The sequence below is a fragment of the Halichoerus grypus genome, chromosome 13, assembly GCF_964656455.1.
Source record: "Halichoerus grypus chromosome 13, mHalGry1.hap1.1, whole genome shotgun sequence".
In the NCBI taxonomy this organism is placed as follows: domain Eukaryota; kingdom Metazoa; phylum Chordata; class Mammalia; order Carnivora; family Phocidae; genus Halichoerus; species Halichoerus grypus.
In genome coordinates, this window is record NC_135724.1 from 74,870,429 (window position 1) to 74,886,703 (window position 16,275).

The 16,275-nt window shown below is 54.9% G+C and overlaps 1 protein-coding gene across 1 annotated transcript in view; it reads left to right on the forward strand.

Annotated features, from left to right (window-relative positions):
- MN1 (MN1 proto-oncogene, transcriptional regulator) overlaps positions 1–14,961 on the forward strand; it is a 47,340-nt gene extending 32,379 nt beyond the window's left edge. The window contains exon 2 of the mRNA XM_078060826.1: positions 11,923–14,961. Coding sequence (XP_077916952.1) covers positions 11,923–12,104 — 182 coding nt within the window. The 3' untranslated portion in view covers positions 12,105–14,961. The remainder of the gene's footprint in view (positions 1–11,922) is intronic.
- Positions 14,962–16,275: the final 1,314 nt, after the last annotated feature.

Genomic DNA, 16,275 nt, shown 5'->3' on the forward strand with positions numbered 1-16,275 from the left:
GGGCTGACTTGTTCTGCCTCGGAGAGCCCACCTTTCTCTTTTTGTTGCACTGTAGACACATTTTGGAACGGTGTTTTTAAATAACAACCCCTATCCTCCCACCCCCTCAACCAACATTTTAATGTTTTATTGATTTTTTTAAGAGATTTTATTAATTTATTTGAAAGAGAGAGAATGAGCTGGGGGGAAGAGCAGAGGGAGAGGGAGAAGCAGTCTCCTCGCTGAGCAGGGAACCCAAGGCAGGGCTCGATCCCAGGACCCTGGGATCATGACCTGAGCCGAAGGCAGATGCTTAACCAACTGAGCCACCCAGGTGCCCCGTTTTATTGATTTTTAAATAGGAAGGCAGGGAGGTTTCCACTGTAGCCTGAGAAGGAAGACCAGGGACACAGTGAATGGGAGGGACATTTCTGACTCCCTAAGGGTCACTGTGCAAGTCTTCACAGATCAGCAGTGTTGTTTACACATAAACATTTTCCTAGGGAACGCGTATTGGGCACCTACTGGGTGCCTGGTGGCTCCTTCCTACTTGTGTGAACTTAGACAAGTGACATCACCTCTCTGAGCCTTAGGTTCAGGGGTCAGCAAACTTGCACTGTCAAGGGCCTGATAGTAAATATTTTAGGCTTGTGGCTTCTACAGTCTCTGTCACAACTAGTCAGCTCTGCCATTGTAGCATAAAATAGCCATAGACTAAATGTAAATGTACAGGCGTGACTATGTACCAATAAAACTTTATTGACAAAAACAGACGGTGGGTCGGATTTGACCTATGGGCTATAGGTTGCTGACCCTGGCAGGTCCTTCACCTGTGAAATGGGGCTGAGGGAATAGAAGCTGCCCTCCGGGATTACGGTGAGGAATTAGTTTAAAAGAATGAATGCATGACGGGTATTAATGCTATAATTATTGTCTGTTATTGTTAATATTATCATATTCATTCTCCTGGCAGCCCTGCCCAGTAGGTGTATGGTCTCATTTCACACATGGGGAACCTCAGATGTGGAGAGATAAGGAAGTTTCCCTCAACCCTTCTGCTCACTGTTGGATAACGCAGGATGCGTCTTTTTGTGCCTTGGTTTCCCCACCTATATCCTCAGCGAGGATCTGTTGATGGAAATGCACAGGGCCCGGTGTTCACATCCGTTGTGTGGAGGGGAGGTGGAGGCGTAGAGAGGCGGAGTCCCTTGCAAGGGCCATCGGCTGACGCATGGCCAGCCTGAGCTGGGTTTCTTGGGGACCAGGGTTATAGGCATCTGACTCAGAAGCTGCTGGGGAGGAATGGCCCGCCCAGTTAGATCAGAGCTCTCTCAGAGTACCATTCTCTTGGGGGTGGGATCACATCCCCCCACTTGTTTAGAGTTGTGGAACACAAAGGACCTTGTCCCCAATGGAATGTGTTTCTGAGTCAGGTTTGCCATGCCAAGGCTGGAATGGATGAGGTGCAAGCTTCTTATTCATGTTGACAGATTCCCGATGCCCCTCCCTTGCTCAGCAGTCTTCCTTGGCTCCCTTCTGCTCTCAGGAACAAAGCCAAACACTTCCTGGGGCCTCCAGGGGCCTCCGTGACTGACTTCATTTCAACTTTGCAGCCTCCTTTTCCTCGCTCTCCCCCAGGCCCCAAATCAGGGCCCCTGGGCCGGCCCCTGGTTCTTCCCAGTCACGGTAGAGGCTTGGAGCTCACCTCTTGCTTCTCTCGCTGCAAAGCTTTGTAGTCATCCTTAAGCACCCTGCTCCCCCTTGTATGTCCTCTCCTCTGCAAATTCTGCCCTGGATCCCCACCTGTCCCCTGGGTCTGCGACACAGGGCAGCCTTGTGCTGTGGCAGTGACGGCTCTGTTTTACACTTAAGTGTTTACTGAATATCTCTCTGCCAGGCTGAGAACTCGGGGGTGGGGGAGGGGCGGCAGGCAGGCTGGGGGCTCTGTGTTGGGATCCCCTCTCTGAGTCCCGCGTCCAACATACAGCTGGGAGCACCTGTTTGGTCGGGATGCTTTGGCTCATCGCCCTGCTGTTATTGCTGTCTTAAGGGCCCCCTCTTCTTTTTTTTTTTAAGAGAGGGAGAGAAAGGGAAAGAGAGAGTGGGGGTGGGAGGCGCCGAGGGAGAGGGAGAGAGAATCTTAAGCAGGCTTCACGCCCATCTCAGAGCTGGATGTGGGGCTCAATCTCACCACCCTGATGAGATCATGACCTGCGCTGAAGTCAAGAGTCGGCTGTTTAACTGACTGAGCCACCTAGGCGCCCCTCGAGGGCCCCCTCTTACAGCCTGGCCCCAGGAAGGCTCAGGTTTGGAGAAGAGAACAGGATATGGAGGGGCACCTGGGTACCAGGTCCCTGGGTACTAGCCCATTGCCCCTCTCTGCCAGGCAGGAATGACCGAAGACATTTTTCAGGTGAGGAAATGGAGACTCAGGGGGTCAGAGTAGCTGAAGGAGGGTCCCGCAGCCTGGTGGTGACAGGGTTAGGATTTGACCCCAAGAGTCTAGCTGCAAAGCACACGACTATCCCATGATGGACCCCCATGCAGAGCCCTTCCTCGGGGACGCAGAAACGCTATGGGAACTTGTCTGGGTGAACAGGCCACCTGCAGCCCCACCGAGCCCGTATAGGAAGGTCACAAAGCTCCCGCAGACCCTCGGGGGGAGGGGAGCAGGACACATGTCCCCAAGAACCCCCACCCAAAGCATCAGCACTTTGAAAACTTACTTTGTAAAATTCTGAGTTGTTGCCAAATCGGGTCTTTTCCTTCAGTGGGCTGAAAGCAACGAGGTTCTACTTCAACAGAAACATGTGTCTATCTGTCCGTCTGTCTTATTTTATAAAATAATTGTTGAACGGCTGATCGCCCCCAGGCAGTGTGCCGGGAGCTCAGTGAGGTGTCTGCCCTGGTGCTAGGTTGCCCCCAGGAGAGAGGTGAGGATGCTGGGGCTCAGAGAGGGGCGGTGTGCTGTCCAGGGCCACCCAGCACTGGGTCCAATGCCGTGGGGGCATGAACTGTGAGCGAATAGGCGAGAAAATGGGGATAGAGGGGTGGGGGATGGGCTAGAATGGAGACGGGTGGAGGGGATCTCAGGTATAATAATCCTGCTAACAATGCTGAATAGCAGCTACTGTTTGTTGGCTCATCTTTGGTGCCTGGCAGGGGGCTGAGTGCTCTGCTCACAGTACCGCTGGGCCCTTCCCATGGTTCCGGAAGAATGATGCCACCCCCATCCCCACTTAGACTCCCAGGGCAGGTGCCTTGCTGCACCACTGTGGGCCCTGTCAGAAGGAAGGGGCAGGCTGAGGGGTCGGCCTGCGCCCCCCCACCCCCAACCTGTCACATCTCAGCAGCCCACAAGCCAGGAGTGGCCCGGGGGGTGCGCGGGGCTGCATCTGTCACAGGTCACTGGCCGTGTGGCCCGAGGCGCCAGGGGAAGGAGCCCAATCAGAGGCGCAGGGCCGGGTGAGGGGCCTGCGGTGTGCATCCTGTGGGCTCGGGCCCTCCTCCGCCACCCCGGCTCCTCCTTCAGGGCCCCGGGAAGATCCCTGGCATCCAGCCCCGCCCCCATCCCCAGCGCTCGGCCGCCCGGTCCCCACGATGCCCTCGCTGCTTCGCCTCAGTGGAGCCCTGAGCCAGTTCTCAATCTAAATGACAGCTGCCTTCAGCCGAGTCAACTCCAATTAATTTCCGAAGGCTTCCAGGGCCCTGGCTGAGGCTCGCACCAGACTCGGCCTCGCGCGAGGCCCCTTCTTCACCCTCGTGGGGCCGGGGAGGGGGGGCCGCACGAGGTCCCTCCTGATTATCGGTGGGGGGCCCTTTCTGCCTCCCAGGAGCCCCTGTGCAAGCTTTGGATCGCCCCCATCAGATGGGGCTGATGGGGAAACTCTCAGGCAGGGTCCATGGAGAGAGAGCGCTGAATGGGGGGGCCTCATATTTTTGTCCTTGGCTTCTCTGTCACCACAGGGTCATTCTCATCCCATCTGTGAGCAGCAGGGCTATCAGGGCCCTTCCCCAAAAAGTGAGTGTTGATTTTGGGGAAAGACAGGGAAGTGTGGGGGCAGGGGGAGAGAAGAGAGAGATTGAGAAAGAACTGGGGGGGGCGTTGTGAGAGAGCGAGAACGGGGCTAGGGGAGAGGGAGCACCCACCACTTTGGCTGGCACATTTTACTTTTTCACGTGACTTTGATGAACCCACACACTTTGGCATCAGGCAGACTTGGGAGTGACCCCGGGTCCTCCACTGGTTAGCTGCGACTGTGGGTCAGTGACGTCCCCTTTCTGAGCCTCAGTTTCTCCCCCCTGTGAAATGGGCTGGAGTGTCGGACCCTCTCTCCCCAGGTGTTGGGGTCATCCGATGAGATAGGCCGAGGCCCGGCCCGTAGGGAGCCCGAGATCAGTGCTCACTCTTATCAGCCCTGGAGCTGACAGGAGTACGGATGGGGTCACTTTTCCTTTTTCCTTTCCTCATTTGTCACAATGATACCCCTGCTAGAAGTTGTCCTCGAGGGAGGGCAGAGAAAGGGTGGGGATGCAGGCAGAGGGCTGGGCTGAGGAGGGGCTGGTCCCTTGACCTCAGTGAAATGCCTGGATGGAGTGTCACTCAGGCTGCCAGCCGCCCGCCCTCTGGGGTTGTGCTCCTGGGGCTTACTTAGGCTAAGGTATCTTAATGTCCCTTGCTTGCCGTAGGCTTCTGCCCCAGCTTCCTGCCTACATTGAATGTAAAATCTGATTTCCCCGAAGGAATGAAAAGAGTCAGGGAGGTTGTCTATCTACCCACCACCATTCATTTCAGAGAGGACCAAAGAGGTCCAGAGAGGGAGAGGGACTTGTCCAAGGTCACACAGCAGGCAGGTGAAGAGCTGGGATGAGAATGTGAATCATTCTTTCAAATATTTAACAAATCCTGGGGCGCCTGGCTGGCTCAGTCGGTGGAGCATGTGACTCTTGATCTCAGGGTTGTAAGTTTGAGCTCCATGTTGGGCGTAGAGATGACTTAAAAGTAAAATCTTTAAACAAAATAAGTAAAATATTTAACAAATCCTTTTTAGCTGCCTACTGTGTGCCAGGGACCAGAGAGACAGCTGGGATCCTCATGGCTGTGTCTACCCTCAGGGTCCCCAGGCCAGGCTCCTCTGAGGGGGGTTGGCCACAGGAGGGGTGGTTAGCCCCCCTACAGATGGGGGAATAGGCAAGTTGAGCTTGCCCAAGGTCATGGAGCTGGTGAGATTTAGACCGGAGTGGGATTTGAATCCAGGCTTCTGAGCACACAGAGCTGGGGCTCCCCCGAAGCTGCCGAGCATGGGGGAGGAGTGGAGGGGGAGTTTGAGCGTGCCGTTTTCCTGCTTCGTTGGTGGCTCTGCAGACCCTCTGTGTGCAGCCCACCATCTGGCTTAGATTTGCTGTTCGCACCCTGAGCCCAAAGTAGGCGAGTTCCCTGGACCCTGTGTACCTCCCTGGAGGAGGGGACGTGGGCCAGGGACCCAATATGGACAGGCAGCTGAGGAGGGGTTCTGCTTTGAGGTTGTGGGGTCCTGCAGAAGGGTTCCAGTTGGGTGGTGGGCGTCAGTTCCACTGGGGTTGGGTCCCCCACATCCCCAGTGGTGGGTTCTTGGAGATGGGCCTTCGTGCTACCTTAAAAATCCTTGTGACTTTGCTTACTGCTGGGCAAGCTCTCTTTTCCTGTGACTTTTGTCTGCTGTGACAGCTGGTGGCCATTGCGTGAGCACCTGCCGTGTGCCAGGCGCCGTAGGATCTGGTGTAACTCGGCAAGGACCTTGGTGCTATCCTTGTCCCATTTCACGGGGAAGGAAGTTGAGGCTCAGAGAGGGACAGTGATTTGCCCAAGTTCAACCCGCTGGGGGAGCGCCAGGGACTGAGATGCAGTCGTCTCAGTCCCTGGTCGTCTGACTCCGAAGCCCCCCCTCCCCATGATGTTTTTCATCCTTGGCAGCTTGTTGTCGAGGGGCCCTGAACTCAGGACCCCCTGCCCCGCCACATCCCCGTAGCGGCTCGGAGGTAACTGGTGCTTCATTGCCCTTATGCTGGCTGGGGGCAGGGATGTCATCTGTGAGCAGGGAGAGGGGTTACCCACCTCAGAGTAGGGGCGTCGGAAAAGCTTTGCCACAAGGCTGACAGCCAGGTAGATGGTGGGAGTCAGCAGGGGTGAGGAGGGGAGGGTGTTCTAGGCAGAAGACACGGCAGGAGCAGGGGTGTGGAGGCGGGAAGGATCAGGGCTTTATGGAGAGACTGTGTAGCTGGCTCACGGAGAGGTGAGGCTGGAGGCCCACGAGGAGAGCAGGCCGGGTTATGCGAAGCTGGGAACTTGACCTTGGGAGCACTGGGGAGCCATGGAAGGTTTAAGCAGGAAAGGGGGCTGCTCATGCTTTAGGAAAGTCACCTGACTCACAGGGGGAAATGGCTTGGGGGCCAGCGTGGTATCAGAAAGGAGACAGTGGGGCCTGCCCCGGGGTGGAGACAGTGGGGCAGGAGAGAAGAGCGATGTTCAATGCCCAGAGCTAGCCTGGGTGCAATGGCCCAGCCTTTCTTGGAGATGGAGACCAGGAGCTAGGAGAGCCATGGATGTGTCTGCGGGCCTCCGGGCCTCCCGGGCGCTGATAGGACCCGGCCCAACCCTGAGGCTCCCAGGCCTGCTTCTGCTTCCAGGCTCAATGGCAGCTGTCAGACTCCAGCGTCTCCCCCTGCCAGGTCCAAATAAAGGAAAAACCAAAATACATTTCCCTTTGTCGGAATCTAGAGAGGGTGAGTCGGGCGAGAGTCATTCGCTATTGTGTTCTGGGGCCCACACTGCTCCTTACATAAGCTTGGAGTTAAAAATACGCCCGGAATTCTAATTTGCCTGCTTTGCCTGGGATCGCACCCTGGTCCCCCTCCACCCCACCATGGGGGGCAGGGGGTGGGGCAGGCCCCCATGGAGAGGAAGAGACTATCCTGTGGCCGGGGTCCCCGACTGGCATGCGGCAGTATTAGCTCTGACTGCCTCCAAGGCCCTGGGCTCTTGAAGCCCAGTGAGCGTAATAACCCTAAGAGCAGCTCACCTTTTTGGGGGGCGCATCATGTGCTAAAGTCTGTGAACTTGGTTCCCATTTTGCAGTACGGGTTAACACCTTGCCCAGGTCACACCCTGCATGAGCAGCCAAGGAGCCCTTGATCTGGGCCCTAGTTGGAGGCCACCCTGACCCCCACAGCCCCCTCTCTCCGGCCTTCCCTATGGTGGGCAGTGGTGGGGGGTAGGTGGGAGGTGTGGACAGGAGGTGGACAGAAGTCCTGTTTCTGAAGGTTTAAAGACAGAGCCGTGTGGTCTTGCCAGTCCCACCAAGCCCTGCCTTGGGGGGGAGGGGGTGGCGACTGCCCCCATCAAGCTCATGACTCCTGACTCACCCAAATTGGAACCCAATCCTGGGGATACTGAGTGCAGAGCAAGGTGGTGACAAGGTCTGTTTTGCTGACTTCAAAAAAGAAAGAACACTCGGCCCCCTCCGTGGGTGGCATCTCCAGAAGTAAAATGAACCACGAGGTGTCCCCAGGTCAACAGACGCGTGTCTGTCCCCTTCTCCCTTCACCCCGCTCGGTCGTGGCTGGCAGAAGGGTGGCTGGGCCATGCCGGCCGGCCCCGTGGGTCCCCGCGCCTGCAGGCGGGTCAGCGAGCACGCGGGGCCGCACCCGGCGCCGTCGGGCGGGAGTCTGCTCTGGGCTGGGCAGCACGCTAAGCCTTTTACATGGATCATTTCATTTAATCCTCGTCGCTGCCTCCATGACGGCCAGTCCTATTATTTTCCCCGTTTTCTAGGGCTGAGGTTCTGGGAGCCGAAGTGATGTTCGCAAAAGCCCGGTGCTCCGCAAAGGGTAGGCGCTATCGTGGTTGAGCCCAGGAGGAGAAATGGCAGCCCACTTGTTAGTCGTGCTTGGCCCCGGCTCGAGGTCCTCTCCTTCTCTTCATGGCACCCACCGTCCCTGTTGGGGATCGATCCGACGCGGGTCTCAGGGTCACCGCGGGGAAAGCAGGAGGCAGCCGGCACCTCCATGCCGTGGTACCAAGTCGGTGGCAGAAATGACCTCGTGGCTCGGGTGCTGTGCTGTGAAGGGAGGGGGTGCTGGGGAAGGGCCGGAGAGATCAGCTAGGACTTGTCTGTGCACGTGAAGGATGGGGAGGAAGAACCGGCCTTCCCCGCTCCAGGCCCTGCCCTTGCACATGGGGACTGAGGTGGTCTGTTCTGGCCTGGAGGGGACTGTCCTTTAAAAACTGTCCCCACAGCCCTTCCTTGCTGGGCGGGCGTGACATCAGGTCCCAGGAACCGGAAGGCCCTCACCTCGTCCTCTGTGCTCTCTGCACAGAGTGAGGCCCATTTGGGGGGATAAGTTTTGAGTTGATGACACCCCTGCCTCGAGGACTGATCCCCCCACATGCACAGTGTCATCCCCTCTTTCTCTTGTATGGTCCCCCCAAGCTGCTCGGAGATGGGCCTGCCAGGAATCACCATCCCCGAGTTGCAGATGGGGCCAGCTGCCCAGGGATGGGGGGTTCGAGATCCCACCTCAGCCCAGTGCGCGGGGAATCCCGGATTCAAAGGAGAGGGCCGGTCCAAGCTGCTGGCCTGGCCCTGGGTGACCCCTGGGCAGTTCCCTGCGCCCCCCAGGGCCTCAGTCTTCCCATCTGTCAAATAGGGATGAGGGTCACTCCACAGCCCACAGGCCCCAGCTGAGCCCCTCCTGTGTGTGGAGTGCTGTGGCACCACAGTCTGATGGGGGAGGCTGGTCGCTAACAAGTGGAAAATGTGACAGTCTGCATCGGTGTCCGTGGCGCACTGAGGAACTCCAGGGTCTCCCCCCAGTCCTGGGAGCTCGGCAAGGGGTGGTTTTATCTCTGGGTCCTGGGGTGGGGGGCCGGCATGCCTGCCACCGCCGAGGAGCAGGGACTGAGGGCTTCTCTCGAGCAGCGGCAGGCCCTGACTTGAGGCGGGCTTCTGTGGGACTGATTTATTCGTAGCCACTCAGCAATGGCGGGGGGGGGGGGGGGGAGGGGTTGTATGTGTGTGGAAGCTGCGGTCCTAGGGCATGTTGGGTCCCCCCACCTCCGGCTGGAATGAATCTGGCGGGAGGATGAGTTTGGTCATGCTTGGGTTGTCAAGAACTGAAGAATAATATTCTCTCTTAAAAATATTCCCTGTGGATACCAGACTCTCTTGTTCGTCCCAGGCAGAGGCTGGGGAATCCTGCGCCCATGCTCTGTGATGTTGGGCAAGCCCCTCACCCTCTCTGAGCCCCAGGTGCCCCTTCTAAGGTGGGGAGAAGGGGCACCCAGCTGCTGGGCTTGCGGGGGGATGGAATGAGATAACACATGGATATGTTCAGCTGGCACACCCTCATTAAATCCTCCCCAAGTAAGAAAAGCAGCTGTGTGTAGGGTTGGCACACGGCATGCTTCGGAGTCGTCTATAACTTGGGAATACGGCATCTTGAGGACATGTGGCCATTTGGGTCAGTGTGGAAACATCCCTCAGCAAACGCAGCTCCCAGAAGGGACCACAGGCCTCCTCCGTCTGCGCACAGAACTCGGGAAATGCCGACTTTCCTTCGCCTTCCTGGCGCTGTGGTCATAGAGCAAGGGAGCCAGCTGTCAGGAGCTTGGGCCTGGGTCTCGTCTTTCTTTAGCTGTGCAGACTTTGTCAAGGGGCCTCGGTTTCCTATCTGTAAAATGGGCACAAGCATTTGCTGAGTCAGCTCCTTGAGATAATGGGTGTAAAGTGAAGTAAGGAACCCTTTTCAGAATTCCCCCCCCCCCTCTCTCTCTCTCTCTCTCTCTCTCTCTCTCTCTCTCTCTCTCTCTCGGTGGCAGATGCTCCCCTCCCCCAATCCAGATCTCACAATGCTTGGAACAGGATTCCTTCTGGGGGGATTAGGGAGTAGGGCGTCACTGGGAGCCAGGCAAGACTGGGCTCAAGAGCAGAGGTGTGGGGGCTGAATCTGAGGCCCCTAGCTTCCTGGGGTACCTTCTCAGGTACCCCTGGGCTGAATTCTGAGGCCCTGGGTAGCACCACCGCTGCTAACCAGCTTTGAAACCTGGAGCTCAGGGCCTCAGCTTTCCCTTCTGTGAAATGGGAGCATAGACTCCAGTCTCATGGGCAGGAATGTGCCCACCTGGCCAGTCCCAAGGAGGGGATGAGGCTTGGGGACCTCTAGATGGCTGCAAGGACCCCTCACCTCCTGACCTCCCCAGAGACTATGCTAGCAGCCCTGTCGGGGGATTTCTCTGTCTGCCAGGCCGTTACAAGGCCTGAGGGAGAGGACGTTCCCCTCACTTCAGCAATGAGGAACTAAGGCTCGGAGAGAGGGAGGGTGGCAGACCCCTTGCCACACAGTGGTGGGGCTGGGATTGGGATTCAAGCCCCATGGCATCTGTGACTCCAAATGACTACCATGATGCTCTCTCCTGGCTTCACTGTCAGCTCCCAGAGGAGGATGAAGATGGCGTCTGCCTTATTTCTGGCCGGATCTGAAGGCTAGAGCCATGCCTGGCACATAGTAGGGACTCAGTAAGGTCTTATTAATTGGATGAATGAGGGAAGGAGCAAGGGAGAGAATCTCCACCCCCACCCCCCACCCCGCCCCGGCCCCAGCTGCTCCTGGCATGCAGGTCCTAAGCTGGGTGTCTCTGGGGCTCCAGGGTGGGAGCCCGGTTAGTCATGGCCTGGCCCATCCTCTGGGAGGATTTTCTCTGCAGGCTGTGGCTCAGCTCCCAGGGGAGGCCTCCCCCCTAATCCCAGAGGGCGGGATGGGCGGGGTAGCTCCTGCCTGGCACAGGGCCCTGCTGATGAGGGCGGGCCAGTCATGGAGTTCAGTATCTGGGTGTGCTCCCTCAGCTGGAGCTGGGCCCCCACCCCCCAATTCCAGCTTTTCTCACTTCTTTGGAGTCAGAAATTTACCCATGTTCAAGCCCAACTCTGCCCCTTCTTGGCTGTGTGACCTTGGGCATGTTGCCTCTCCTCTCTGAGTCAAGCTTCAGTCTCATCTCACTGAATGATAAGAATACTCATGGTTATATAGTAGGTCTGAGAACAGAACCATTGGTCACTTGGCAGCAGTAAACTAGCAGTCCCCCGAAATGACTGTTCTGTTCCTTCCCTGCCTCAGAACTCCCAGCTCTTCCTCTCTTTGAGTGTAATTCATACGAAGGTATGAGTGGTTGTCAGACTTTCTTTCCCCGCAAGTCTGTCTAACTCAGGCATCACTGTGATCTGTGGTGTTTCTGGGCCTATGTGACTGTGTGAGAAGGAAATGGAAGGGATTTTCATTGAGGGTGCAGGGGAGGAATAGACTCCCTCACCCCCATCACTGTAAGTCCCTTCATAAAGCAGCTGGGGATGGACAAAGGGCACTGGTCTGGTTGGGGAGTCTGGACTTTTCATCATTACTGGTCTGAGCAGTGTGGTACTGTTTCAGGAAGTCCCCAGCACACAGTAGGCCTCTAGCAAATGTCCAGAGGATGACAAGAGAAGGGCTGTGTTCTAGACCCAGACAATCCTCCCCTCTACCTTTAACTGCTTCTGGCAAACTCCTACATATGCCTCAAAGCCCAATTTAGATGCCCCTCCTCCAGGAAGCCTTCCCAACTTATTTCATGTCCAGTCAATCTTTTGGGAACTCTAGTCCATCAGAGATGGGCCAACCCTGCCCAATTCTCCCATTTCCTGAGTGGGGAGAATCTGACATCGAGTCCTACCCTTGGCTGAGGTCTCACAGCCACATCAGAGTAGCAGCAGAGGCATTTGAACCAAACATCTCTAGATCTGCTCACATCGTCTTCGGCCATGAAAACAGGGAGTGGACGGTGCCTCTCTTTCCTTACCTCTCTCACCCCGCCCGCTTAGGGCCTCCCGCAGAGCTGAACCTGCCGCTAACATTTCTTCCTTTTTTTCTCCGCAGCCCACGACCTCCCTGCAAATAAGGCCTCAGCAACCCAGCCGGGGAGCCACTTGCAGTGCCTGTCCGTCCACTGCACAGATGACGTGGGCGATGCCAAGGCCCGAGCCTCCGTACCCACCTGGCGGTCCCTGCACTCCGACATTTCCAACAGATTCGGGACATTCGTGGCCGCCCTAACTTGAATTGACAAGAAATGCCCCTCCCCCATCAGGCCCTTCTCTCTCCCCCACCCCCCCACCCCGTGCTCCCAAACCCCTCCTCCTCCCCCCCCCCTTAATTTGAAAGGGCCACTATTGCTGAGTGGATGATTTTTTTCCTAGGTTGGTACCTGCTTAGTGGCATATGGACCGGAAAGGGTTAATTTAAAGGGGAAGAAAAAAAAAACCTCAAAAAATTTTTTTAAAAAAGAAAACTCGTCTGCCACAGTATGTTACCAGTGTTAACCCTTCTGCAGTTAGCAAACTTTTGCTTCAGCCTTTTTTCCTGCTAGAGAATTCCCATTTTTCTGTAATCTTGGCATACGTTTTTTTAGATGACCTCTTTCCTTGTTTTATTTTCATGCTGCTGTATGTCCAAGCATTGTTATTTCGTAATAAGACAAGAGTTACTTTCTTTTTTATTCTCTTTTATTCTCGTTCCTCTCCCCCCTCCCACCCCCAGCCTTTTTTTTTTTTTTTTTTTTTTTCCTTTTTGCTTTGTTCACTGCTTATTAAAATGGAAATCCTGGAGAATAGTAGTTCTGGAATATTGCCGGGCAAAAGTCAAATTGTCATCACGATATTATATATTGACACCCAACTGTCATCAGTCAGGCAGGAGCCAAACAATTAATACCCCCCTTAGGTATTCCGCCTGGGATTTTGTTTTGTCTGTTTCCTAAGAAAATAGACAGATATATATTTTCGTTCCTACAAACACACGCTCAGCCTTCAGCTCCGTTCTGTCTTCTGCTGGAAGCTGTTCTCTCTGCAATGGAGGTGATGACGTGTCCAGCCTGCTCAGTGGGAAGGAGTCGGAATGTTCGACAGTGGTGTTTTCTCTCCTTTTCTGGGCCTCTGTGCAAGCGCCCAGGCTCTGAATTTTCACGCTATGCTAAACAGCCCTGGTGTGCATGGGGGATGGTGCCCTTCCAGCTTGCAGTCTTTGGGGGCTCCTGGCTCCCACCCTGCTGCGGCCGGGCTGGCTGGGTCTTGGGTGCCCAAGTTGGGGGAGGGTCCGGTTCTCAGCCCTTGACCTTTGCCCACAGCCAGTCCCAGCCAGGCCTTGCAGGAGGAAGGAGGTGGAACTGCGGGCATCTTCCCGACCACTCCCATTCTGTCCCCGCTGCCCATCTATTTCTCCCCCTCCAACCTGGGCAACCCCCCATCCCTGGGAGGGACGAGGCTTTTGCCAAGCACTTTTCCAGGGGCTCAGGGAAGGAGCCCCCAGGCTCAGCCTGCCAAGCTCCCCTTCTCTGCACCTGGGTGTATTTCTTTGCAGGGGTTGGCAGGCTCCTGGGGGCTATGGGAAGGAAACAAGGAACATAATCATTGACTTTGATGCTTGGGCCTTTTTCTTTAACCCCAGAATACCCCCCCACACACACTTTTGATTTAATCTCACCCTCTTGCAAAACTAGAGCCATGTGTCATGCGCCTCACCAAGGAATAATCTCTTTGAGCAGAGATGGGGGGCAGCCAGGTGAATAGGCAGCAGCGAGCAAGGCACCTGGAGCCCCGTCGAGGACCCAGAGTGGCAGGTGTCAGAGGACCAGTGTTGGTGGGGTGGGCACCTTTGGGTGCTGTGCATGCCTACAATAGGCTCATATGACTCAGGGGGGGTCGTGAGGGGCACACAGATTCCAGGATGGGTCAGACAAGAAGTGACTGATAGCCCTTCACCCAAATCAGTAACTCCCCCATTTTCCTTCTATTTTTGTTAAAGAGCAAGTCTTACTAAATGCTCTATTTTGAGCCTGGCGTCCCCTCCCCTCTGTCCCCAGGTACCCAGAGTTTCTAGACCTGGCTTTTTTGTTTTTTTTTTAAGCAAGTGACTTTGGGTTCACCATACAACACCCACATTGTTTATTTCAAAGAACTTTTCAGCAAAGGGGTAAGAGTCCAGAAAAATCTCGCTCTTTCCCCTCCCTCTTCTTTCCGGCGGGGGCCCTTTTGGCTCAGGTCCGCGTCTGGATGGTCCTTGCTGGGGCCATCGGACCGGGGGCCCAGCCCCCCGGGGGCCCGCAGAAGGCAGGCAGAAGAGCAGGTGGTGTGAACTGATCAGCAGTGGGAAGGTGTGAACTGACTCAGTCCCCGAGTTCTGCCACCAGAGGAAAGAGAAAGAGAATGTCCCTCCTGCCAGGGGCCGCAGGAGAAATCAGCCGTAGTCTGAGCAAAACTCCACGCCCCCTCCGATTCTGCAATGTACAGCTGTTTGAGGGCTTTATCACTTTATTTTTTAAACAGGAATGATTTCTCCTTCATTGCTTAAGGCCGGGGAGCCAAGCGTCTTGACTTCTGTCTTTGACTTTCCCTGCGTTGAGTTCATTAGCACCTGGCCATCAGCTCGTGGTCCTAGCAACGTCGGAAACCCCTGAAGTTTTAAACTTTCTCGCTCCCCACGACCCCAGAATGGAACAGCTTTAAAAATAGCCTTAAGCAAAAGGATGTTATTTCATTAAATTTGGTTTAATGGAAAGAATAAAAGCAAAATAAAAACACACCCAACCCACGAGACTCCAAACACTGGTAATCGGTACTGCATAGCAAACTTTTTTTGGGAAAGAAAACGAAAACGTTATTGCACATGTAAAATATAAAATCTTAACTCTGCTGTGTGTTAGGCAATCCTGTAATCTTTTTTGACTCTTAAAAGAAATTCATTTCTGAAATGCTTGGTTGGAAGACTGTGACAATAGCTCATGAAATTGAGTGTTATTTTTTTCTTTCTTTTTTAAAAAAAAATATGTAAAGTGCAGTCTTCTGTATTCATGCATATTGTATATACCTGTATATGTTTTCCTGAGCAGCTAAATAACAATAAATATGACGTTAATGGTGACTGTGGTACATTTGTGGGTGGGGCTTGCTTTATTTTTTTTCCCACCCCCTCTTTTCTGGTAGGTCTGTTCAGAATCCCGGGGGGGGGGGGGGGGAGTGCAGGTCTGGACGAGGCAGTGCGCATGTGTGCGCGTGCGCCTGCATGCTTCCATGCTGTTCTAAGCTGGGTCATCCGTTTCTCAACCTGGGCACTATTGACATTTGGGCTGGATAATTCGTTGTGGAGGGGTCTGTCCCCTGTCCTGTAGGATGTTGAGCAGCATCCCTGGCCTCTACCCACTAGATGCCAGGGGCACCTCTCCTATTCCTCTATCCCCTGGGAGGCATGACCCTCCTGGGACTGAGAACCACTGGTATCTGATTGGTGTGGGAGGGAGGGGGCAAGGAGAGACCACCCAGGTGGCCATACTGTGGTGCTGCTTTTGGATCCCAGCGCTGAGTTCAGATCCCAGTAAGCTTTGTAACCTCCAGCAAGTTATGTGTGTAGCCTCTCCCTTCCTCCTTTCCCTCATCTGTGAAATGGGTCGAACTTGTGAAGTTACAGGAGGCAACGCGGGTGGACCCAGCAGGTAGGAGGGCTCCACGTGCATAAATTGCTAGCAGGGTGTCATTCTCTGAGCATGGCACAGCTGACAGTGTTTTGGGGTCGGGCTGTTCTGGGTTGGGTGCTGCTTCCTCCGCTTACAACCATGTGCTCTGGGCAAGTGGTTTAAACCTGGTCTCCATTTTCTTGTCTCAAAAATGGAGCAAATAGGGGCACCTGGGTGGCTCAGTTGGGTAAGCGTCAGACTCTTGATTTCACCTCAGGCCAGGATCTCAGGGTCGTGGGATCTAGCTCTGCATGGGGCTCCCTGCTCAGCGGGGAGTCTGCTTGTGATTCTTTCTCTGCCCTTCCCCCCCGCCCAATAAATAAATCTTTTTTTTTTTTTTTTTAATGGAGCAAATAACATCTAGCTTATAGGTTACTATGAGCACCAACCCTGTTCCAGACCCTATAAAACTCTGCCACCTTTTGGCATCAGCTTCGTTCTGGTACCTGCAGCCTCAGACTCAAGGTCATGCAAGACATTAGTTTACAAAAGGGGGTTTGGGGGTGAAGAGATAGACAAGTAAATTGACAGTTAAAAGTGAGGGGGACTATGCCCCATAACCCATGGCCAGTACAGAGGATGAATGTCACTCTGTGAGATTCATGAATCCCATGTAGGGGGCTTAGGGCAGGTTTCCTTCAGCAGGTTATGTCCATTTGGGGTTTTGAAGGATGAGTAGAAGTTCATCTTATTTGTCCCAGCATATAAATTGACCCTGATTTGAC